At 44.2% G+C, this 24390-nt stretch overlaps 1 protein-coding gene across 11 annotated transcripts in view; it reads left to right on the top strand.

Moving 5' to 3' along the window:
• Nucleotides 1–24107, top strand: part of ebf1a (EBF transcription factor 1a) — a 53075-nt gene extending 28968 nt beyond the window's left edge. For 2 of the 11 annotated variants that reach the window (XM_029512089.1, XM_029512088.1), the window contains 9 exons: nt 169–295; nt 2718–2839; nt 4357–4483; nt 11713–11801; nt 15196–15261; nt 15842–16004; nt 17211–17390; nt 19380–19577; nt 21078–24107. In XM_029512089.1, coding sequence (XP_029367949.1) covers nt 169–295; nt 2718–2839; nt 4357–4483; nt 11713–11801; nt 15196–15261; nt 15842–16004; nt 17211–17390; nt 19380–19577; nt 21078–21109 — 1104 coding nt within the window. In that variant the 3' untranslated portion in view covers nt 21110–24107. Of the gene's footprint in view, nt 1–168; nt 311–2704; nt 2840–4356; nt 4484–11712; nt 11802–15195; nt 15262–15841; nt 16005–16332; nt 16336–17210; nt 17391–19379; nt 19578–19786; nt 19856–21074 lie in introns of those variants that run through there. The other 9 variants (XM_029512086.1, XM_029512080.1, XM_029512091.1 and 6 more) reach the window with 9 other exon arrangements.
• The last annotated feature ends 283 nt before the right edge of the window (nt 24108–24390 follow it).

The following is a 24390-nucleotide window of genomic DNA, read 5'->3' as shown; positions in this document are numbered from 1 at the left end:
GAGAATAATGGATCAAATTATATAGTGGAATGCCATAGAGAATGTCGTCGTGATGAACATACAAAGTACAATAAGTTTTGCTATCTATGTGCGATTTATGGTTTTAGATAGGTGACAGTGTTCTTGGTCTCAGATTTGTTGCTTCTCACCCACCTTTCCCTCTCTCAGGTGGTTGTGTCAACTACGGTGAGCGTGGAGGGTCATGTGCTGGCCGTGTCCGACAACATGTTTGTGCACAACAACTCCAAACACGGGCGCAGAGCCCGAAGGCTGGATCCCTCGGAAGGAACACCATCCTACCTGGAACATGGTATTCAAAGCAAGAACAAAATACCCAGACTCTTTCTCTCTCCGGTTGCCTCTTAGCTTCCCTTTGTCTACCTCGTTTTCTTTCTGTCTGTTCAGCTCCCCTCTCCCTTCAGCCCCTCTTCCCACCCCTCTGTCTGGCTTTGCACTCAACCCCTCTCTGTCTCCACTCTATCCCTCTCAAACCTGCTCTCTTGCTTTCTTTCTTATCTCTCTACTGCTTCCTCTCAGATTCTCACTTTCTTCTCTTGTAGGGTTTCTAACTCGCGCTTAGAGAGGAGAGAGTGGTAGCTAGTGAGTCTCTTGTCTCCCTTGTGGCTTGCTCCCCTCAGGTCTCTGCCTCTGGGCCCTCTACTCTGCCTCGCATAAGCACTATGTGTCTTATGAGGTCTGTTCTGCTTAAAGCCAACACTGGCTTTATTTCCTCGGAGACCCGCTTTTATCCTCCAGCCCTCCATCACTCCCCATCCCTCAGGTTTTCAAACACACCCATGCACACACACAAAAAAGCCTACACACACACACACACTCACACCCGCATGCACAGTCAGACCCAAACCTTTAATACTTAATAATGACATGTGCACATGATTTAGGAGCCTGCACTGATTCCCAAGTCCCTAATCCAGTTATTTTCTCATTTTGATTTCCCAGACATTGAATAAGAGAAACATATTTTTTTCTTTGAGGAAAGTCAACCTCAGGGATGATAATGACAAAAAAACTAAGAGGGGATTTGCATGATGGCCCACGGTAGATTGTATTAAGATTGAATGTTATGGATAAGTCTCTCTAATGTCTATTCTCCAGAGGTAGATGGACAACTTGTCCCTGTTACTGGTCTCACAGACAATTAGAAAAGTTCACAAAGATGGGACATATTGGAGACGTCAGTGAGTCTTGGATCTCACACAGAAAGAAGAGTGCTCGCTGTACGCTAGCAGATGTTCCATGTGTCAGAGAGATTTGTTTGGGAATTTCCTCTTCTCTGATTTTCTATTCTTGTGATGATGCGGGGTTAGAAGGAGGAACAACAGGAGTTCAAAAAACAAGACAGAAGAAGAGGGGGGAAATGGGGGGGTTTGGGGAAATGAGAGGAAGGGGTAAAAGTGCATGATAGTGTAAAGAAAAGATGAAATGATAAGAGGAAAGGAAGAAGTTTCTCCCTCGCTCTCACAGCCCCTCTCGTCTTCTCTTTCCAGTGTGTGTTGAGTTTGTGTGCAGGATACACAACTTTGGGGGCCCATTTCAGGCAGTAATAGATGAGCAGTGCATAGAGTTGAACAGATGGCATTGAGGAACACCCCAAAGTATAATCCTATCACATGGATTCACGTTCCACCATCTGGTTAATCCACACACACACACACACACACACACACACACACACACATAAACACACACATCCACACATGCACATGGAGCGCACATAATATCAGAGGCTGTGAAAAGGAGGCATCTTAGGCCATGATTACGGCCACAGATTGCTGCTCAGTGAACGTTGATCTCTGCAGGCGTATCGGGGGGCTAAATATCATTCCAGCTTGTTGGGGAGGATCAACAGAACAGGGAGTCAGGCAAAGAGCAAAGGCTAGGCTGCAGGGAAAAAAGTCAGCCTAGTCTAAAGTGGATTATGCTGCTTTACAGAATTACAGCATGTCTGACAAGCTGCATATCTGTTAAGGAGAGGAGATTTAGCTTGTATAAACATGTATTTTCCCAATGCTGTTCTTTTCTTCAATCACATCCAGTAATCTCCAAGTCCATAATACCAGCAGATAAGGTCAAAAAGCACATTGAATACCAGTTATTGAAAATGTTGTTTACTGCTGTTATTTCATGTGCTTTGTCCGATAAGATATAAAGAATATGCTTTTAAAGAAAAACACTGCAAGCTTATGAAACAAACATATTGAAAATTTAACAAGTAGGAGCTAAGGCTGTACAGCCGTGGCCTCAGTGGCAAGGCGCTCATATAGCCCCACAGATATATGTATGCAACAGACATCTGAGCAAGAGCTAAGTGTTTGCTTAATGAAGGCGGTGTATTCAGAGGGCAGAGCTACTGTTGGCTCTGTTCTGCTCCCCGGTCGCGTGGCCTTTGATCAGACACTCAGCACACCTGACATTTACACGCCCGCACGCTTTGCCACGTGTCATAAAACAAGCGCACTGCCGCTGCCCTCACACGCAGGGCAGGGGTGATGTTTAATAACGGGGTGCATATAATCACTCTGATTAGTATTCCTCACTCAGCCCCGACCCTTGGGAGAGAGGAGAGAGGTGATGTGTGTGTGTATGTGTGTAAAAGAAGAAGGGACTGTACATGGTAGCCACAAAGACTTTATGGGCTGTCATTAGGTCGGTTAACATCTAATCTATTTTGTTCGTGAATCTTGCAGCAACCCCCAGCATCAAAGCCATCAGCCCCAGTGAAGGCTGGACCACAGGGGGCGCAACAGTCATCATCATCGGGGACAACTTCTTTGACGGCCTGCAGGTCATCTTTGGAACCATGCTGGTCTGGAGTGAGGTTAGTCACCATCTGGTCACCTGAAAAACATGTGCATGTGTGCACCCTAACCACCTTTTAAAATATTAAAGAGGTGCCTTCTACTGAACTACACAGAAACAGTTTACATCCCCATTCTCCTTCTTCTGCTGAGCTGTGAACAACCAAAAAGAGCTGTTCCTTTCACAATGTTTTGTTTGAAAAATATAAAGATGTTAAAGTAACCTGAATCCAATGTGGTTTTGCAACAATTTGTTTGTTATCAACTCAAGCTGGCATTTGCTGCTCATTTGTAAAAACTTGTTAGTTCCATTGTGCTTTACATCATTGTAAATGAAAGCCATCTGAGGGTTTTAACTCATTCATCCAAAACAAGCAAAGATCTCATCATAGCCACTGGTAATAAACTTTTTTTTTTTTTTTTTGTTTCGATTTTATAAGCTAAAATTGTAGCGGGATTATTGACATAATAACCCATGCCTTAATTAATAATGAAAGCAATAGTTAATTTCAGGCCTGTAAAGGCCATCTGAGAAATATCTTTCAATCTGAAGAGCAGCCTCCTTTTTCATTTTCTCTCTGTGGCAGCTTTTATTTCGGCTCAGCTCTCCTCCTGTCTTTTATTATGTTAGTATCTGCCTCCTTGGAATATGTGCACACCGTACAGCATGAATCTCTTTGTAAGGAGCATCTGCCACATGACTAAAATGTAAATGCAGTGTATGTGTGAAATTGAAGGTCAGTAAGCTGCGCAGCTAAACAGCTTTCTCTTTAGTAAAGAAATAATTCTATAAAAAGCTCCTATATTATCTCGCTGAGAGGTGAGTGGGGCCAGACAATGGTAGAATGAAAGCCGAGCTAAGTGAGCAATGAAAGGGACAGTTAGTGCTCTACACACACGTCCACACACACTGAAACTACTGGCAGCAGCAGTGATAGCTTTTGAGCGCTGCTAGCTTTGAGTGCTAGTTCACTGTGGAAAACGAGCACTCAATGAGGGCTCATCTGTGCTTTGTCTTGTTATCGTTTTCCTTCAAAGACCCTTCAGCATGCACACACATGCACACACACACATACTGTATGTGGTGAGTGGTCTCATCAACCACACTAAGTGAGTCTGTTTAAGACATAGCCGTGCTTTAATGTGGCTAACGGAGGCTAGACGGTCTCAGCTGACAGACTCAGAGACAGGGGCAACAGAGACAGGCATATTATACATTTACTTATACTCTGTAATAGACGGTTGCAGGGGAAGCTGTGTTTTATTCATAAACAGATAACTGCTTTTGAACCCATCTTACAGAGTCCATGTCAGAACTGATAACCATACTAAGCCTCACAGTGACATTGCCTCGGGCTATGAAGCCACCTGAGAGCTTTAGCACTGACGCTCTCTTTTTGGGGGTGATTATACAAAGAGAGAAAGTCAAAAGCTGCAGAGGGAAAGTCTGAGGTGAGGGGAGAATAGTCCCCTGAGTGCATGTTTGGATGTAACGTTTCATTGCATTAATCTTAATGCCCCTTCTGCCTCTCCATAGCTGATCACCCCCCATGCCATTCGTGTGCAGACTCCACCCAGACACATCCCCGGGGTGGTGGAGGTCACACTGTCCTACAAATCTAAACAGTTCTGCAAAGGCACACCTGGACGCTTCATCTACACAGGTACTGCCCGTACTCAACACTTAGCAATGACACTAATTTACAGTGCAGTCTAAAGCTATAATCCAATTTATCTGCCAGCAGACAATAATCGAGTTTTACTGTCACTGATGCAATTTACTGATTGATTCAACTAACAACAACATATAGGCCTTTAGAGCATTTAAATATATATATATTATCACTAAAACTATTTTCCAAATTGTAGCTTGAAAGTTTTATTTTGCTTATGGCTACATTTGCAATATCTGCTAAAACCTGGTACAGTGTTCTCCAGTGCTCTCCCAGAAAATGTGCATGCTAAACAGGAACATGACTCGATAATTCGGTAAAAGAAAGCCCAATGATCGGATCAGGAAAAGCGTTTGCTCTCTTTTATGAAGCGGGTGAAGGTCAGTCTGGAGGTTTAACCTTTTGATTAGTGGGATTATTATGATTTAACCCTGTCAAGGAGGTGATTCAGAAAGGAAGAGGTCCATGCAGAGAGTGTGGTTTTTGAGTACAGTGGCATGAATACTGTTGGTTGTTATATCACTGCAGAGTTATGGCCATGTGGTGAAAGGAGCGGCAGGGAGAGTGAATGTGAAGCAGTGATTAACCAATGTGAGGCCACAGGTCCCGGGAGAGACTGTGAAGCACATAAATCTGTCTGTAATCTCAACCACTGATAGACTTAGGCCGTAAGCCCCGACAGGAATTGCCAACATTTGATAAAATCACAAATGAGAGCAAGCGTGTTCATTGTGTCGCCAGCATGCATTTCCTGCATCTCGTGTGTGTCCTAATTACTGTGACTGCACAAACCAATGTCCGTGCGTCATAATTATGACTCTGTGTTTGTGCGCTTATGGAAAAAGCTGTGATGAGCCATTTGTGTTAGTTTGTACCTATGTGTAATTGTACTACGAAGAACACACGTGTAAGTCGACAAGTAACTGCATTACTAAGACAGAGGGCAGATGGGTGGGCAGTCTTCGCCATGCCAGAGCTGTCCAACAGCCAGCACTCTGCCAGACTCACAGAGATGTGTGTATGTAAGTGTGTGTAGGTGTGTATGCGCACACACATATTACATTATGTGTGTGCGCAGGCTTTGAATGTGCCAGACATGTGGGAACCGTATGCATAATCGCCTTATCTCTTCCCAGCCCTCTTCTCTTTCACCTTGTCACATTCACTTATTCAAAACTTGCTTCTTTGAATGAATTCATCCCCTCTCCTCTCCTCTCCCCTCTCTCTCTATCTGCCTCTTGGCTTCTGTGGATGCACATAGAAGAATCTCAACAGGTGAGGGGTAGCAAGAGGTCATCCACTGGGAGCTGAACACACACTGTGATGCTGCTTGCCAAGCACTGGCACCTTCACAGTGACACAGTCAACCGTGTCGAGGCATAGATCCCAGTTTTACTCTTCACACACTTCACTTCAGCCACTGCTCTGTACCCTCAGCGGGTATTTGTATGTCTCCCAAAGCTCCTTTATCAGCCCTTTTTCCTAGTTTTACCTTATTCCAGTGCGGAGGAACCTGCTCGCATTTGATATCTTGAATGGAGAGGCAGAAAGCTACGGGAGGACAAGCAGAGCATTTGGATGAAAAAAAAAAAAAAAGCAATTGATGAGATTGAAGAGACAGAGAAGTGGATGAGAAAGCAGAGAGGGGGAGAGATGGGAAAGGATGGAGGGATGGAGGATTACCATGGGCCATGTTGCCCTCCTGGGTCTGTTTGGCACCAGTTTGAGCCCAGTTGCCAGTGGGTACTAATCATGGAGGATTGGCAGCACTGCGTGGCAGCTGGCAACTAGCACGTACACACACATCAACACAGTCCTACATTCACACACACACATTCATATACTGCTATATTACATGTGCACACAGGATCTCACACACACACGCACGCACACACTGAATTACATTGGGGACAGCTGGCATTGCTAATCAACTTCTGCTGAGGAGAGGAAAGCGAGCAGCTCACAGACCTAATTAAGTCAACACATACCCAATACTGCTGCTACTGCTACTTTGCAAACATACCCAACACACACACGCACACACACACATATGCCTGTACACATACACACATAACCCATCTATAGGCCTACACCCCCCTCCATCCAAAGCGGGATCATTGATACACCACAAACAGCCATTTCTGGGGTGTAAAAAAAAATCTACTGTAGTTTAGGATGGAGGAGACAAGTAAGCGACTTTTGGTACAGAGGAGATTCAGAGAGGAGCTATTACAGTAATGTGTCCTCTTCTGTCTCTGAGGACTCCTCTGCTATTAGACTTCAGAAAGCTCCAATTAGACTCATCAAAGGCAATTAAGCTCTCCAAAGATAAGAATAAAAGATTTTTTTTTCCTTCTCTGCTCTTCTTCTGTCTTTTTATCCCCTTATCCCCCTTCTCTTCTCTTCTCTGCCCTCTGCCTTACCCACCTCTGGGGCTGAGAGCTTTCCCTAATCTCTCTCTCTCTCTCTCTCATTATCATCAGGTCATTGCCCCCCCTCGCCGTACAAATGCAACTCTGTGTTTGGTTGTGTATCACCTTTTACTCGATTGCTGTCTTTGCGACATTCATCTGAAAAGCTCTCTCTTTTCTTTTCTCCAATGCAATATAGAGTGATAATACTCTCTGCCACTAGGACCTGTGTGTGTGTGTATGCGCATTGGGTGACACGGGGATACTGGCCATAGATTGGGGGAGTTGATGAATCACCCTTGTCGTTCAAAAGGCAATCCCTCCCTCCTCAGTATGCAGCCTTGTCTGCTTAGTGCTTCCACTACAGCCTCTGCTGATATTAAAAGGCTCTGCTGGCTCACATTAAGGCCAGCACCATGCACGCCGACACGCATCGGCACACACGCGCGCACAAACATTAGGGGTAGTTTTTCAGTGCTGAGTGCAGATTAGGTGTGTAGGAAACATCACTCAGTTGTGAGGAGGAGTAAGAACAGCAACGGAAAAGACAAAAGTCAAGAGCAGAATTTAAACCAGCTGCGATGCTGCTGACACCTCTCTCTGTCTCTCTGCTGCCTCTGAGCTCCAAATGAGTTTCAGGAGTGAAAGAAGTTATTGTCAGTTGTCTATCATTTTATACTCTGCAGACACTGCAGTGAAACACTCTAGGTGCTGTAAGCATGAACATGCTCTATAAAGTTCTGATTTATTTTAGCTCTAATTAAGTTGTTCCACACAGTGATGAAGTCACGCACATTGAGAACCATTGTTTTGCCTTGACATTTTAAAATTTGGAAACTACTTTGGGCTGATTTTGTTGGAGTAATGATTTTGGCGCAATTTGCGTGATAATCAGCCAGAGAGTCTGTTGCCTGTCTCACAGCATATATGAAGTTAGCATAGATTTGCATACATATTCTGCATTTGTGTGCACATGTGTTCCACCTACACTCATGCATGAGTGCATTCACACATCACAGACACGCAAATGCAGCTAGTAGTCATCTGGCAATAAAAGTGGGGTGCAGCCGAGAGCTGGTCAATTACTTGTCTTGCTCCTATTTGTGAATGCCGTCTTTTATTGAGCTTGGGTGGAGGCCTGCTGTTGATTAAAACGGCCGGTCTCCAGCTGGAGACAGGGCCAGCTGAGATAGCTGCACACATTCACATTTACTGCACACAGTCTTAACTGCGAGGAAATTCACACCTCTATTTGAGATTGAGATTAATTTTCTGCGCCATGTGGCTTGTCTTCCCTCTTTAGCATGCTCCCTTCTTATTACAGGAGCATCTGCTCCATGATGATGATGTAAATGGATTTCGAACGTAGATTATTTTATACCCTGCTGAAATGAGCGCCGTTCACCAAGCGGGAAGGTTTCTAATGTTTTCTTATATCTTAATTCAAGTATACACTTTGCATCCAGATTTTGTGAGAATTTGCATTCTGCCAGTGAGGATCCATGCTGTCAGGTATTGTTAACTGTCGACATGCACTTTTTGCAACAGATAATTAGAGCACAGATTGTTGTAGCTTCCACACCTCCATTGATTTGTATAATCTTGTAGCTCCCCCCACCTCGCCCTCCTTATTTCTCCCCTCCATTCTCTCCTCTTTCTCCTCCTCCCTCAGCCTTAGCCTCAGCCTTTTCCCTCCTCATAGGAGCAAAAAGCTCTACTCATCTGTTTTCTGTGTATGAATTTCCAGCCATGCATTAGTCTCCCTGACATGTTCAAGCGATGCTTTATTTAGCTTGTCGGATTCTGCAAATAAACGCAATCTTGGGGTTTATGGAAAAATGGATAAAAATTAAATTGTAAGGTATTGATCTGGATTGTGAGTAGTCGATGGGGGTGTTTTGTGTGTGTGTGTGTGTGTGTGTGTGTGTATGTGAGCAGTGGTGGTGATGAGGGGGGGCAGCTCTCATCTGTGTGAAGGTGGTGGTGGAGGAGGAGGGGGGGTGAAGCCGTAATTCAGGGCTATTGAACCCCCTGCCACTGGCGGCATCGATCGCCAGGCAGCGCTTATGAGATCACACCTGAGCACTGGAGACTGCAGAGGGGAGGGGAAGGGGGTGAGAAGGGGTTGGGTGGTGGTGGCGGGGGGGTGGGGACGGGGGGTATAGAGTGCCAAAGAGAAGGAAACATAAGGTTGTGATATGATCAGCTCCTTACCCACTGTCTGAAGGCCTGTTAAGGTGTTAACATCAAGACTCAGAGCCAATTACCTAACCCTGCAAGTATGCTACCAACTTACACCCCCAACGCGCACACACACGCACACACAAAGGGGAGAGAGGCAGGGCTACCGGACACTTGCTGTAGTTTCCCCTCCTCCTCCTCCTTCTCTCTTTCTCTCTTGTGTTTCTCTTTCTTCGGGTGACTCCACCACTCTGACCTCTCAATTATGCCCTCCCAACCCATCACCTCCTACCCTTTTCCACCCCAAACATCCACCCCATTTTACTCCTCCCCTGAAGCTCGTACCTCAAACACCCCTCCACCCTACCATCCTCTCAAGCTACTGCTACCCCCTCACCCCTTCATACACACTCCCCCTGCGGCTCTGTGGGTTATTATAGTGAAATATGAAGCGGTGTGGATTCTAGGCTTCATGAAATTTCCATGAGCATTGATCTGATCTGATGTGGGTGATTGCTAGGTGAATCCCTCCAGTCCAGGGCTGTTGCTCATCTATTCATTTATTTATGGCAGTTATGTTTTACTGGCTTTGATTTGCTCTTCTGGAGAGCGACAGCTAAGGATTATAAATATACCTGTATAGGAGTGTGTGCTTTGAATCCCGGAGTGTACCTGCACACCACTCCTCTTTCGAGGCAGGAGACGTTTTTTTTCTCCCAGCACTAATTCCTGTTTGAAATATGAAATATTGAGCATAGATAGAAGAGCATAAAATGCCAAGATAATCCCCAAAGAGACACAGCCAGGTAGTTAGTGGTGTGCGTTGTCCCCCACATACTCCTCCCCTGGTTTATGGTCCTTGAAAACGAGCAGAAACAATATCACTTCCTCTCTCAATTACCAAAATTGTCTCTTTATTTGTAATAGGGGGTATCTCTGTATGTCTTGGGGTTTTTATGCTATTGTTCACTCGAGGCTCATTTGGCACATTGTGAAGAACTGATAAAAAATTCATCATAAAAACAAAAGCCTTTGAGACGAAAGAGAGGATGTTGTCAGAACAATCCCCTCCTCAAACTGCAGACCTAATCCAGGGCAAATCCCTCTTAAGGCTTTAGAGAGATCAGAGAATAGGGAAGTAATGTCAAATATTTGTCCTCAGAAATAATTCATACTTTATTTGTTGCATGTGATCATCTCATTGTTTTGACTTATTTTATCAGTGGACCAGCTGTCCTGTAATGTGTGTCATTCCTCACAAAGTTGAGTCTGGCTCTGGCATCTCTACTTTCACTTTTTCCCCTCTGCCGTCTTTTCTTCCAGCTTTTCACCTTTCCTTCCTCTTGAGTCTTATGGATTACTGGAACAGCCCGCTGGGAGAGCTGTCCAAATACCTTTGTGTTGCCAAAACAGAGCATCACTCCTGCTCTTTTGCTCTCTTTCCCGTTTGTGTGTTTGAGTAAGTGGCTCAGGAGGCGCCATGGTGAAGTCACTAGAGGTCCAGCAAGACAGCTTGTACTCATAGCCTCTAGGGGCCTTTTTTCTGAGGGCCGCCTAGTCAGCCTGGCTGCTCAGATGTGAGGCGAGCAGGGCATCAGCCCTCAGGAAACGTCCAAGCTGCGACCCACAGGGGAAACAGAAGGACAGCACAGACTCATACGGGCAATCCTCATGCATAATGGCTCCCTTTCTTTCACTTTTTACATGCACACAAATACAAATACACACATCAAAGCCACATTTGCTGCCACAAACTCTTTACAGTAGCAGCATCTTACAGGCTTTGGCCCAGAAGAGCAGTGCAGAATGCTGCCCATAATGCTGCCCATGTATGTGCATTGACTACCAAGGCAACCCGCAAAGAGACAAGGGGTGTAAACAACAGAGAAAAGAGAGAGAGAGCGGGAGAGAGTACATTAGGAATGAATTATGTGGAGAGAGCACTTATCCAACAATCCTCCTCTGAAGTGTTTGTACTATAAGCCTCAGATCTTCATTGTATTTATTCTAATGTTTAAATATTCATGGTAAATCTTCTCATATTCAATTACCGTAGCACGACCACAGCATGCTGAGAGAGTGCTTTCTCCCTGCTGCCTGGATGATCTGACTCTGTGTGCATGTGTGAGAGTGTGTATGTGTGTGCGCGTGCGCGTGCATGTGAGTGCATGCAACTGTCTTTACGTGTGTGCGTGTGTGTGTTTAGCCTGTTCCCCGGAGCGATCAAGCCTTTGTTATATTGGAACCAGGCTCTGTAATTGCTTATATTAGTCGCTGATCAACGCAAGACCACGGGACACACACACATTCACACGAATACACCAACACATACACTCCTCATTCCTGACAGTCTTTTTATTAACCACCAAAGCAGGCGACAGAGAGAGATTCATTACATCACAGGCAAACAAAGACACACACCAGGCTTAATAGAGAACACCCACATTTCAGCGTCTTTAGTTTAATGTTGAGATATTCATATAAAAACTGTGCTTAATTCAGTCATTTCTATTGTCACTCCATTCTCCTGCTTTATCTCCCAGTTGCTCTTGAACAGTAGGTGTTTTCATTATTAAGAATCAAGCATTAAACCTTTTTTTTTCTCTGTCTCTCCCTGTCTGTGCTTAGCACTGAACGAGCCAACTATAGACTACGGCTTCCAGAGGTTACAGAAGGTCATCCCCAGACACCCTGGAGACCAAGAGAGATTACCCAAGGTACAGTGCCTCCATTCCTCTCATGTGTCAGCACTTATGTTGGTTGCCACATGCAATTATTTTCTAGGAATTTGTCTTTGTAACGGTGCCACAGACACATATTGACAACTTCTAGAGTTTCATAGTACATATGGTTATACGTGGCACAAGGTCAGCATGACCTTATATACAGGGGTTTGATTGTGTGTAACAGATAGTATCCTACGCAGGATACACTATGGAGCTTGCGCATAAACATTTATCTTATTTTCATGGTCATTTTCAGCTCAAACAAATACTTTATTTGCACCGCCAAGACACAAACAACTCTATTCATCCTTCCACTGTGTATAGGGTCATTTAGACTGGCAAAGTGGGAGAGGAAAGGGATAGATGGAGGGAGGAAAAGATAGAAAGAGAGGTAGGAAAGGAGGTAAAGGGGAGAGAGGAAGAGAGAGGCAGAAGCAGGTTAGGTGATCCATCATAGCTGTCCAGTCTTACCTCCTGCTGGGTCAGTGGATCGAAGTCAACCCCGGGTGGACTTTATTACTTCCAGCACACACATACACACAGGCACAGGCCAGTGTATAAACACACACACACATAGAAATACACATATACCCCTCTGTGTGAATGTGCATGCACACACATACACACAGTGTGGAAGGAAGTTACCATGAGGCAGAGATGGAGAGCCCAGGTAGATGCAGAAGGAAGACAGAGAAATCACTTGTCCTCTCTGTGTGTCATGTCTGGTGAATACAAGACCTGTCCTGGTGAGTTCTGGTCTTTAGCCTATCAACCCCCTGTATCTCTTTAAATATCTTTGTATCCATCCATCTCTTCTCTCCTCCTCTTCCTCCCTCACATGGTGTGTCTCTTTCTCTTCTAAATGAACAGTGGTAGCTGGCACTCCCGGTTGTTCATTTCAGCTGTATTGATTTGTGCCTTTATTGAGGTAATAACAGTTTGTTGACCACACTTCTCTCAACTGTTGGCCTCAATCATTACAGAGAGTGGGGCAGGAAAGGGGCACATATTGGCAACTTCTTGAGTAACAAATGTCTATTCACAGCTACTTTAGCAAAGCACCTTTTATCTGCTCTCCAGTCAATTATTCAGGCGGATTAAATTGACAGGGAATATAACATATAAGAATCCCCTTGCAAAATGTGCCACTTTGCAAGGGGATTCTTAATTAACCCTTACATCCATGCACACTAAAACAGGAAACAAGCAGGGTATCTGCCTTTGCCTGTTCCATCTCCGTGTGTTGTGGTAATGATCCAGTGTCCAGCTGAAAATAGCCCTCATACTGTGCTGTGGCTGATAGTTGGGCAGTCATAGTGAGGAGACACTGCCAGACTGCAGGGTGTTTAGTGAAGGCTGTACTTGTAGCTGGGGGTCTGGGGCCAACTAATGAGTGACCGCCCTGCCAGACGAGGCCAGGCTCTGCTCTGGATCAGGTTCCCCTTCCTGTTGACGTCTCTGTGGGCCTGACTTTACGGGAAGAGACCCTGCGCCCAGGAAATGGTCTCCCCTTACAGCATCAGAGCTAGGGAGGCAGCATGGCGCTAACCACATTTATCTGTTTATCAGAACGACTCTGGAGCGCTGCCTAATCATGTTTAGCCACTGGACAGATCCCTTTGCTAACGAGTGACTGATAGGTAGAGACAGGGCACAGGACCATGAGAGAGGGATTAATAGAGAAACAGAGGGAAGGGAAGAAGAAGAGGGAGGCAAGAGAAAGTAGTTTGGAGGCGCAGGTGAAAAGGAAAGAGATTAGAGGAGGAGATGCACAGACGGTAAGGAGTATAGGCCCTAAGGAGGATGAAGGGCTATGAGGCTCATGGCTGCTCAGACAGAGGCAAAAAAAAAAAAAGAAATTTAGATAAAGTGATGTGTCCTCCCTGAACACCATCACACTCCAGCTGTGGGTATGTTTGTGTCCTAATGCCTCACACTCTCCTCTTTTCCCCCCCTCCTTCCCACTCCCTTCCACCTCCTCCTCCTTTCCTTCTCTCCCTCCCTCCCTCCTTTCATCCATCCATCTATCTAGCAATCCCTGCGAGGCATGGGGCGTCGAGGAAAAGCAGAGAGAAGGAAACGAGGAGTGGAGCATACATACTAAAGAACCACTTACCTACCTAGGGCCTCTACATCTCTCAATCACCTCGAGCAGGCCTCCTCTCTGGTCTCCCCTCTTTCCGTCTCCCCCCTCCTCCCACCCTCTTGCCTCCCTCTCTGCTTCCCCCAGATAGTGCTAGTAATGGGAGGTTAACACAGAGGCAGCGCTCCCATTATTGAGTGAATTTAGCACCTCGGACAGCGCTCTACAATCTTTATTGCTTTGCTGACCCTCTCGTCATGTCCTCGGCGTGCTCGCCAGTCTCCACATGAGCATGGCTGTGTGTGCGCTCGTGCTTGTGTGTGTATGGTTATATGTGTGCGTGTGTGTGTGATATGAGGTCTGATTGAAAGGCGGTGTGTCATGGAACAGAGAGCACACATGCTCCAGGGCTTGTTCACAGCGAGGGATACACTCAGGAGGGTATAAGGCACAGCATGTGTGTGTGTGTGTGTGCGGATACGATGGAAGGAGGGTGAGAAAGAAACGAGGGGAAGGTTGGAGGGGAGGGGGCAGCAATTTTCTGGTTGTCGCGCCTCCAGCATATATCCTGGGCCCGGCACATTAACTTTTAAAAAGGGTTTCGTAGGGCTGTAGGTGTCTACATCACATACGAACATATAACGACTGCCTGGAGTCACACACTCATACACTCAGGGAAGGAAAAGAATAGAGAGGGAGAGAGGAGAGAAAGGAGGGTAAGCAGGAGAAAATGAGCGCCGAGAAACAGCAACACCACGCTAGGATAAATGTTTGATGTGGGAAATTCCACTTGGCGGTCTTCATCTGAGCAATGATGTCCTATATTTATCACACAAAGTGAATGCAGGACTATTCACTTGGATCATTACCAGGGTTAATACAGGGCAGGAGACGGGTGTGTCCCAGCAGACAAGGGGAGTTGTATAGCCGTCAACCTGATGATATGTTGTGTTAAATGAGATTGATGCGTGATCATGTGCAGTAGATTCATGATCCAGCTCTGACAGTAGGGAGGAGAAGATGTAGAAGATGGTTGACTGATAGAGAGATATAGACTCATGTTTTATTCACAGATAACGGTATCTTCCCTCTGCTCTCACAAACTGCCCCGTTAGTAACAAAGTGTCGGGACAGGCCCATTTCTCTTCTTCTCTCTTCCTCTGTCTGCCTCTTTCCCTTCTTGCAGTCACTGTACTGCATTCACAGCTTAATGTAAGAAGTGAAATGTAATAAAAGTGACTGAACTCTTTGAGCTGTCACAGTGATGATCAATCCCCTTTGTCTTTCTGTGCTTGATTGTAGGAGGTGATCTTAAAGAGAGCAGCAGACCTGGTAGAGGCCTTGTACGGGATGCCGCACAATAACCAGGTAAACACACAAACACACACACAAAGGAAAACATAACACAAGCATGTACCCAAACATCAATATGTTTTCTTCGATCGAATTATGTTTGCGGTTAGGACCGCTGGAAGCATCAAAGGCAGTGGCTCCGCTGGCCCCACAGCACCCTGCTGTGTTGATGCAAGATCTGGGACCCACAGAAAACACACATGGGAATATGTGAATGAGGAAGGGAGGAGAAGCACAGTGAAAACTAAACGGAGGATAAGAAGAGTCATATTAACACACTCTGAGACTGGGAGGAGGAGAAATAGGTGGAAAATGGAAGCAGGAAGGAAGAGAGGAAGAGGCAGACCAAAGATTTGATGAGTCTGTTAATGAGCCTTTCCTCCATTTACTGGAACCAATCCCACCACTCCCTGTGACCACTGATAAAAACCACTCAGCCTGCTAGGTTTACATGCACAATATCTCGACTGGCGATCTAGCATTCTTGTGGAAGCATAAAGTTGCATGAAGGACATATTTTCTCTTCTCTTCTGTTCTCTCCAATTCTCTCTGTTTCTCTTCTGACCACAACTCATTTTTTTTCCCTCATTGTCAGGAGATGATTCTGAAGCGAGCAGCAGATATCGCAGAGGCCCTGTATACAACTGTGCCACGAGGGCACAATCAGCTAGCCAGTCTTGGCAGCGGCTCTGTCCATGCTGGCATGATGGCTGTAAACTCCTTCACTGGGTCAGAGGTGGCACAAACAGCCAATCAGGGTGAGCAAACTCAAAAGGAAACAGTTCACAGTCTGCCGTCATGGGAAATGTGGCCATGATTTATTTGACTTTTTGTTTTTTTGTTTGGTTTGTTTTTGTATTTTCAGAGTAGATTGTAAAGATGAGCACTGAGATAGGGATATTTTTTTTCATGTGGGAAATTTCAAGAGGGTGATTTAGGAGCATGGAGCAGAGAAGGAAGATACTAAAACAGGGAGGGCGGGGGGGGAGACACAAGGAAAACTTGAGAGGAGGAAAGAACGAAGACAAGAGAATGAAGAATGGAAAAAAGGAGAGCCATGGATGGAGTGCGATGGAGAAATATGAGTGGGTCCTAGGGGTGTGTATATTAGACTGGGGTCGGCCCCTGTCTGACAGAGAGAGATGTGGTTGCAGTCAGTGGTGATTCATCACATGTATCAGGGGAAGGAGAGGAGAGTGGATGGATCAGCCACTGCATGTGTCTCGGTACTTCCAATGAATGTCCTCACCTTTTCTTTTGGCCTTCATCTTCACCTGTAAATATTCTGATATGAAACAAAAGCTATCAGCTGCTTGACTTCTTGCCTACTGTTCTCAAACTCGAAGGCAGATTAGAATAGGAATTGGTGGTTTTCTTATGATATCAGAGGAAACAACTATGGTAGTGAACTGTAGCCCTTGAGTCAGTAAAAAGTAGAAATTCCCGATGTTTGAGTCCAGCTGTTTTTTTCTCCAGTGTCAGCATGTTGGATCCGAGATGTATATTTATAGTCCCCTTTCCCTTGTGTCCTCCTTCTATTCACTGCCCCTGTAGAGCATAAGAGAGAAAGGTCCTGTCAGAAATACTGGCTTCATTCTTTATAAATTATAAGAACGCTGCAGAGGCCTTTTAGTGTTAATTGCCTTATCAATATATCTATTTAATTTTGGTGAAAGGCCAGTAAGGTTAAAGGCCTTTTTTTTTTTAAGGAGCTGGATTGTGGCTTGATTCCTCTCACATCACTCCTTCTTCACTGTGTTCATTGCTTTCTCGCTCTGCATATGCTGTCTCAGATTTTCCAAAAAAAAAAAAAAAAACTTTTGGCTGATACTGCTATGTCCATTAGTGGTGTGAGATAGAATATTTGGCAGTCCTGCATGAAGGCATGTTTGTTTTGTCTGCCATCTGCTATATCCCTAACACCTATTCTCTCTCTCTGTCTCCCTTTCTTTCCCTGTCCATAGGTTTCAGTAGGAGTACAAGCAGTGTGTCCCCTCATGGTTATGTCCCCAGCTCCACCCCCCAGCAGAGTAGCTACAGCTCTGTCTCCACTAGCATGAATGGCTACGCTAACTCTGGCATGGCAACCTTGGGCACTTCGCCCAACTTCCTCAATGGATCTGCAGGCAACTCTCCTTATGCTAGTGAGTAAACACACAGCTTCCTAGATCTGAAAGCTGGGATGGTGACACAGAAGGCAGAGAGGCCTTTAGAACATGAAAGAATAAGTCTCTGACAGGAATTGAGAAAGGGCGGTGGACACAAGTTGACACACATGGAGCCTTTCAGTTCAGCTGGCTCATCTGTTTCTATAAGAACAGAGTCAAACGCAAATCCCCACTTTATTGGCCAGGGGAACAGACCAAGTAGCACCCCCCGACACACACACACACACACGTCCCACCACCTCTGCTCTCTCACACACAGCACACACACATTCACCCTCTACATTAAAGACCCTTGATTAAATCAATAAACTAATTGCTAGAGAAGCAATTCCATTTCAGCTCTTTGATTCCTGGGTGTTAACAAGTATTTTAACAGGCTCATCGGCCCCACACAGACACTTTCAATCAATGGCCCCTCGGCCTGCCTTTGTAGGTCCAATTTTCATTAATTGATTAGTTAGGCCCCTTCATAAATGGATTATGACTTTATTGCGAGGATTTGTCAGGAAGAGCCATAAAAGCTAAGTGTTGGATAATAACAACAATAAAGGCAGAAGCAGATATCAGAGGGCAGGTGAAATACGACTTGGCTGATTGTAAAATCACTGAGGGGGAAAATGCTCTTAGTGTATTAGCAGACAAAAGACAAACCCAGAGAAGAAGAGGGATGGGGTGATGGGGTTTTGAGGATAATCTATTATTTTTGGTACACAGATTTCACGATGATTGTGACATACAGAAGGTGACAGTTTGTAGCAAGTGACCTCAGTTAATCCACCAAAAAACCTCAGAGAACAATGTGGAAATGAGACTGAGAATATTGCAGAGTTAAGACTGCAAGTCCAGGTCACTTCAGCATTAAAAAAAAACAAAAAACGGCCATGTCATTTGAGACCTCTGCTCTAAGTGCTAATTGCTAAGTGGAGGAAGCTATTGTGGTTTACCCACCTGTTTTATTCAACACTTCTGTCTCTGTAGAAACATCTCTACAACAATGATGTTGTTTTACACAGTTATGACATAGGGGTTGACTGAACAAATCCTCACTGTCCAATTGGTGAACAAGTAATGAGATTTTACGCACCAAATGGCAGTTTGCATGCAGTTAGCAGGTGTGTGAGCGTATTGATATTTTGGCCTTGAAGGAGATTCGGTGAGTATATTAAATGTAAGTGGTAAGAGATGCACAAAAAAAAAAAAAGAAGCTCATATAAAGATATTGTTTGTAACTGAAGCTAAAATATTGGCAATTAGCTCACTCGGTACGTTCACCAAGAACTATGAGTAGCTGCTACATCACCATCATCTACTTCAACCAAACAATTTTCAAATATCCGCAGATAATTTTGACTCTGCCACTTTCTGGTGTGAAGCCTTTAGCCTTCAGAGTATTACACACATGACAAGATGGATATAAACCTAAGTTCAATGAAACAATTAAACACAAACCAAAAATAGCAAGAAAGGCAGGCCATTTTGTTTGCACTGAACAAAATCTTTTGCATGATTACATGTGTTAAAGATGACTTGAAGAGCTGTTGCAAGTCGCCCAGGAGACTAATTATGGGTACAGCACCTGAAGTTTGTGAGATGTTTATTAAGTTGTTGGAAGCCCTGAGCATAGGATGACTCATCAAAACAGACTGATCAGAGGAGAGAAATGCTTGGAGCTGTTTTCAGTGCCAACTAAACACATTTTTGTCTTAGCTATGGAATATTTCATTGCAAGGTGAGCACTCAACAGCTAAAACAAAACAGCAAGTCCCAGCCAGCTGATCTGAGTCCAAAATATTATCCCTCCTGCCACTGCCCATTGACCAGTCCCTTTCTGTTCGTCCCGTCTGCCTGTCCTCTGCCCACGGCCTTCTCTCTAACCCTTTCCTCCCTCTCCTTCTTCCCTGATGCTCTCCCAATGACCCCCTCTCCTTAACCCCACCCCCTTCCTGTCCATATCTTTCCTCCCAGTTGTCCCATCCAGCCCCACAATGGCCTCATCGACCAGCCTCCCCTCCAACTGCAGCAGCTCCTCCGGCATCTTCTCCTTCTCTCCAGCCAACATGGTATCTGCCGCCGTCAAGCAGAAGAGCGCCTTTGCCCCCGTCGTTCGACCCCAGAACTCCCCTCCGCCTACGTGCACCAGCACCAATGCTAACAGTCTGCAAGGTAAGCCAGTAAAAAAGTATTATTGACATGGTATCAAATGAATCTGTGAAAGGCTTCAGGCTCGAGCTTTAATCTTGCTTTTATTCGCCCTCTTATGCTAACGAATTCTCACTTTTGCTCCCACGTCTTCCTCCAATCTGCCTTATCCCCCTTCCTCTTCACTCCCTGTTTTTCCTTTCTTTACCCTCCACTGTCCTTCTTCACTGTAGATCAGTCTTTTGTGGACTCTAGCAAGTACTCATCAGCCAGCTCTCTGCAGGGCCTGGCCTTCTCCTGAAGTACGTTGTCCCTCTCTTCTTTTTCTATGTTGTCTTTCCTCTCCACACTGTCTCACCGCTCATTTGAGAACATCAGCTTGTCCTGTCCTACCCTACCCTTCCTTCTGTTTTCTGTTTTTATTTGTCACTCTTGACTTGTCAGAGAGACAGCACACTACACCATATTTGTTCCATTTCCTGTTCTCACTTCCTGATTCCTGCCTTTGCTCCATTGGTGTCTCTGTAATGACGTGGTGGTGGTGGTGGCAAAGGTGGGGGTGTTTTGCCATCGAGTCATTCTGCGCTCCCATTTCCATTGAATGCAGCGCAGGGTCTGCTCGTCTAGGCAGGATGTTGTATGGTGTTGAGATCCTAAGAGGGAGAAATGATGGATGGGAATCTTTATCAGAGCCCCGAGCTAAGCACTTCCTCACTTCCTCTGTCGGCGTTGATGAGCGCTGACCACAGTGACCTGAGGGGTGGTGGCCACAGCAAGCAGATCACACTGACACACACACACACACACACACGTACCGTTCTGTTAATCCCAACAAGCCGGAGACACTTAGGAAATAACCAGGGAATTAGTGGATTGAAGAGGGAGGGGAATCAATAGAGAGCCAATATGTTATATGAAAAATTCCTCCTTGTGATGGCTTCTGTGTAAAAATGGGGTGGGGGGAAGGGGTGAGAAGGAGGTGGAAGTGAGGAGGTGAGGAGAGGCGCTCATATCACAGCAAAGCAAGATATAAAAATATGTTTCAAGCTTCCCATGATAGTCTTGTGTATTCCATGTTCGAGCGTTGAGCGCAATTTCGTCCCCTCTGTCATCCCATGTCACTCCGTCCTATTTATCATGTCTGAATTATGATCCGTGATGCACAATTGGCCTACACAATGCAACTGCTAACAATTAACAATGGCAGCTCTTGCGTGAAGCTATTCAGAGGACCTGCAAAAAGTTGAATAATGTTGGTACATGCCAAGTTAGCGGTGCAGCGTAGGAAAATGTTTTGATTTTGAGGCCTCGGAATGAAGAGATAATGAGAGAGAGTCGTCTTTGTTCGCCAGATGCTGGAGCACATATCTGTTATGTGACTGTTGTGATGACAGATGAAGCCCAGTAATCACATGACTGACCGTTCTCACTCTCTCTCTGTCTTTCTTTTTTTTTTTCTTTCCCTCTCTACCCCCATTTCCCATTTTCTGTCCCTTTTCCTCCCCCTCCTTTCCCACAAAGCAGCGATTCCCGGGATGATCGTTCCACCCATGTAGAGGATCTGGGATAGCTGGAGATTTGGGAATGTTGAGAGGAAAAGACACAGTAGCAGAGTCTGGCGAGTCTCTGTTATGCTCCGGAGCTGAACTGAAGGAAGTCAAGATAAGACGCAGGACTCTGTTAAACTCAGGCCTTTCCATTGGGATTTCATCTGAAGGGATAGAGGAGGAGGAAAAAAAGGGACAATATGAACCTTTGTGATGTTATTTCCCTCTTGGTTGAATTAGTGTAGCGTCTCTGACACCGCGTCGGATGGAGTGTATAGAGACTGATAGTTTGCCCACAGTGTGACACTGACCTCATGAAAAGAGCATTTATTTATCTCTATGTTTATGCCTGTAGGTTTGGGTTTGATTACTGGAGGCCCCATGTCGTCTTGCAATCCATAACTCACACAGACAACAGTGAAGTGTTGGTTTGGCCATGAAGTTTACGTAACCTCTGTCACAATAGAAGACGCCTTCCTTAGCTCAGCCGGCTCACTAAAACCACATAACAAAACGCTGGCCAAATGGAACCAGGGTCAACACCACAAAAAAAATAAAAAAATAAACAAAGAAAGACAGAGAAGAACAAAATCAACCCCTTAATTTTGCTGCTAATTATCCCATAGAACTGAAAATGGTGTATCAAAATCGCCCTATGCTATATTCAACATCAGAAACCATGCCTTTCTTTTTTGGTGTTTTTTTTTTTTTTTGGTTTGTTTGTTTTGTTTGTTCGGTTTGTTTGTTTGAATTTTAATAAAACTGTGAGGATTGAGCTGTTTGCAATATGCTTTTACTGCTTGTCATGTGAAGAAAAGGTGATGATTTAGCCAAATTGACATTTTGTCAGAGATTTTAGTGAAGACTTGAAAAGCCAGAGGATGTGTGCGTCCAGCCAGCACTGTACTGAAGGAGTCTAGCAAATATCAGAATAAATGTGTGATATATGTGATATATTTTTGTATATAACAAAAGAATTTGAATTTTTCATTTGACATTTCTTTTCTTTTCGCAATAGCTATAGTTTGAAATGTAAACATTAAATGTCTTAAGGCAGCTTCTCAGTACAGAAGATAGATTTACTGTGTGTTGTCAATATCTCATCTGCTAAACATGAGAAACATGGATTTGGATACAAAAAGGGGATTCCTGTAAAATATCCTATAAATAATGTATTTATCCCTTGTATTTGTACATTGCCTCTCACTCCTGTTTAGTTGTGTTGTGTAAGTTTAATACAGTAAGTGAACATATTTCACAGTGTTTTGTTTCATTACCTACTGTTGTCTCTCACTATTTAAATGTGACTTTTTTAAAACTTTTTTTGTTGGTTTGTTTTGTATGTTAATTGTTTTACATTGGTATACCATGCTTTCATTTGTTGATTCAAATAATGCCATTGTCTATTTTTGTATTATTTGTAAGTTAATAAAAAAAAAAATCTTTTTTTTCCTTATGAAAATGTTTATTGTATGGCAAAAAGTAGCATCTTATTCAGAGTATTTGGTTGAAGTAGATTTTTTAAGAATATATACACACATTAATATATACTGTAAATCTATATCTTTTTTTTTGTTTGGACTCTTTGAGGCTTTCAGATTGATCCTGTTGATAGTGATAATATGCATGGGTTCTTCTCTTGAGTGACACTTTCTTTTTGTGTGTGTGTGGAAACCAAGAGAACCAAGAGATTGCTCTGTTTCTTTCTTTGTGTTCCTCCTTTCCCCGCTCTGTTCTTTCTTTTCCTACGTTATTTATGCCTGCTTACATACTGTATCTATATACTCTTTCTTTTTTTCTGTCACTGTAATCTTTACCAGCAGTCTAGATGCCTTAACAATGCAAACCCATTCTTCATTCAATCACGTGTACAGTTTTATACCCGCAACACAACTGTCTATTGCCACAGAGGAATTCATGGGAACTTGGGGACAAAGCACAAACCCACTCTGGTGGTGAAGCCAGACTAGAATACAAAGAGCCATAATTCAACAATCACACACACCCCCATGTACTATAATACTACAGCAATGGCATGCTTTGAAGGACAGTCGAGGCTGAGAGCCCTGTCTCAGCTGTGCTCGTTGCACTTTAGTGTTCACAAAAACACTTTTGTGGGTTTTTTTTTTTTTTTTGTAGAATTTTATGATTTATTTATTTTTATTATTTTTCTTTATGAAATCATTTCAAGAGCATGAAGGTAATATTTCTCATTAACCACAGAATCATACCAGAGTGACGACACAGAGCTGTTTTAATTGTAGTACAAAGGGCGGCACAGTGAAGACGAGCACTGTCACAGCACAATTTTAATCTCACGAAGAGTTGTAGGTCTGACTCCAGTATCTGACAGTCGATCCCCCAGTTCTCTCCCTGTATCAGCCTTTGGACAATACGGCTTCATTACAAGCCAAACAGAACAAGAAGAAATGAGGGAGCATGAAAGGAAGCTCCTTGGCCCCTCAGCCATTTCTGTAGTCTTTTCTTTGTGTCTGCCGTGTGTCTTCAAGCTGTTGCTGGACATAGAATAGGGCTTTTCTCTCTGCTTTTCTTTTCTAGAGCCTGGTTTTGTTAAGTGGATAGAAAGGACCGTTTTAACAGAGGCGCCTGCTGACAGACGAGTGTTTTTCAGGCACTTGTGTGCCTGTGCTGGTCTGGGCTGGGGCGGGAGGGGCTGCACCATATCTGTTTCAAATGAACTACAGAGGTCTGTTGTCATACAATGGCTTCTTTGTTAGCAAAGTTCCATCATGAATATAAATATTGGTAATGGGTGACAAAGTTTTGTATTTAGGTAACAAACAACAAAAAAAGATGCAAACCAAATAGCTGGTGTCTATTTTTTCCTCTGTTTTGTCTTTGACCGCAAATACACTGAACAGCTCTATGATATAAGGGAAGAAAAAAATTCTACTGTATAGATTGTTATTGTTTTTGATGAAAATTGAGCTGTAAGATAACTTTTGGATTCTCACAATGTTGAATTAAAGTTACCTCTTGTCTGTGACTTGTTGTCATTTTGTTATTTTAAAATATGCCACATGCCACATACAGCTGAAGTCTTTGCCAATAAGTCAACCTGCAATAATCTTAAAACAATGTCTTTGGGAAAATGGGCTGCACAGTTGACATCACATGTTGGGATGAAAACCGTGCTGTGAAGCTCAAGGAACTCTTTCTAAACTCAGGTGATAAAACTCTGGCAGGAACAGACCAGCACAGCAGTGTAGAAGTCCTTGTGAAGCCTTGAAAGCGCCCCAAAAGTACAATGTGAGAGTTGATCAAACTGA

The sequence above is a fragment of the Echeneis naucrates genome, chromosome 10 (genome assembly GCF_900963305.1).
Source record: "Echeneis naucrates chromosome 10, fEcheNa1.1, whole genome shotgun sequence".
In the NCBI taxonomy this organism is placed as follows: domain Eukaryota; kingdom Metazoa; phylum Chordata; class Actinopteri; order Carangiformes; family Echeneidae; genus Echeneis; species Echeneis naucrates.
This window is presented reverse-complemented; position numbering and strand designations above follow the sequence as displayed.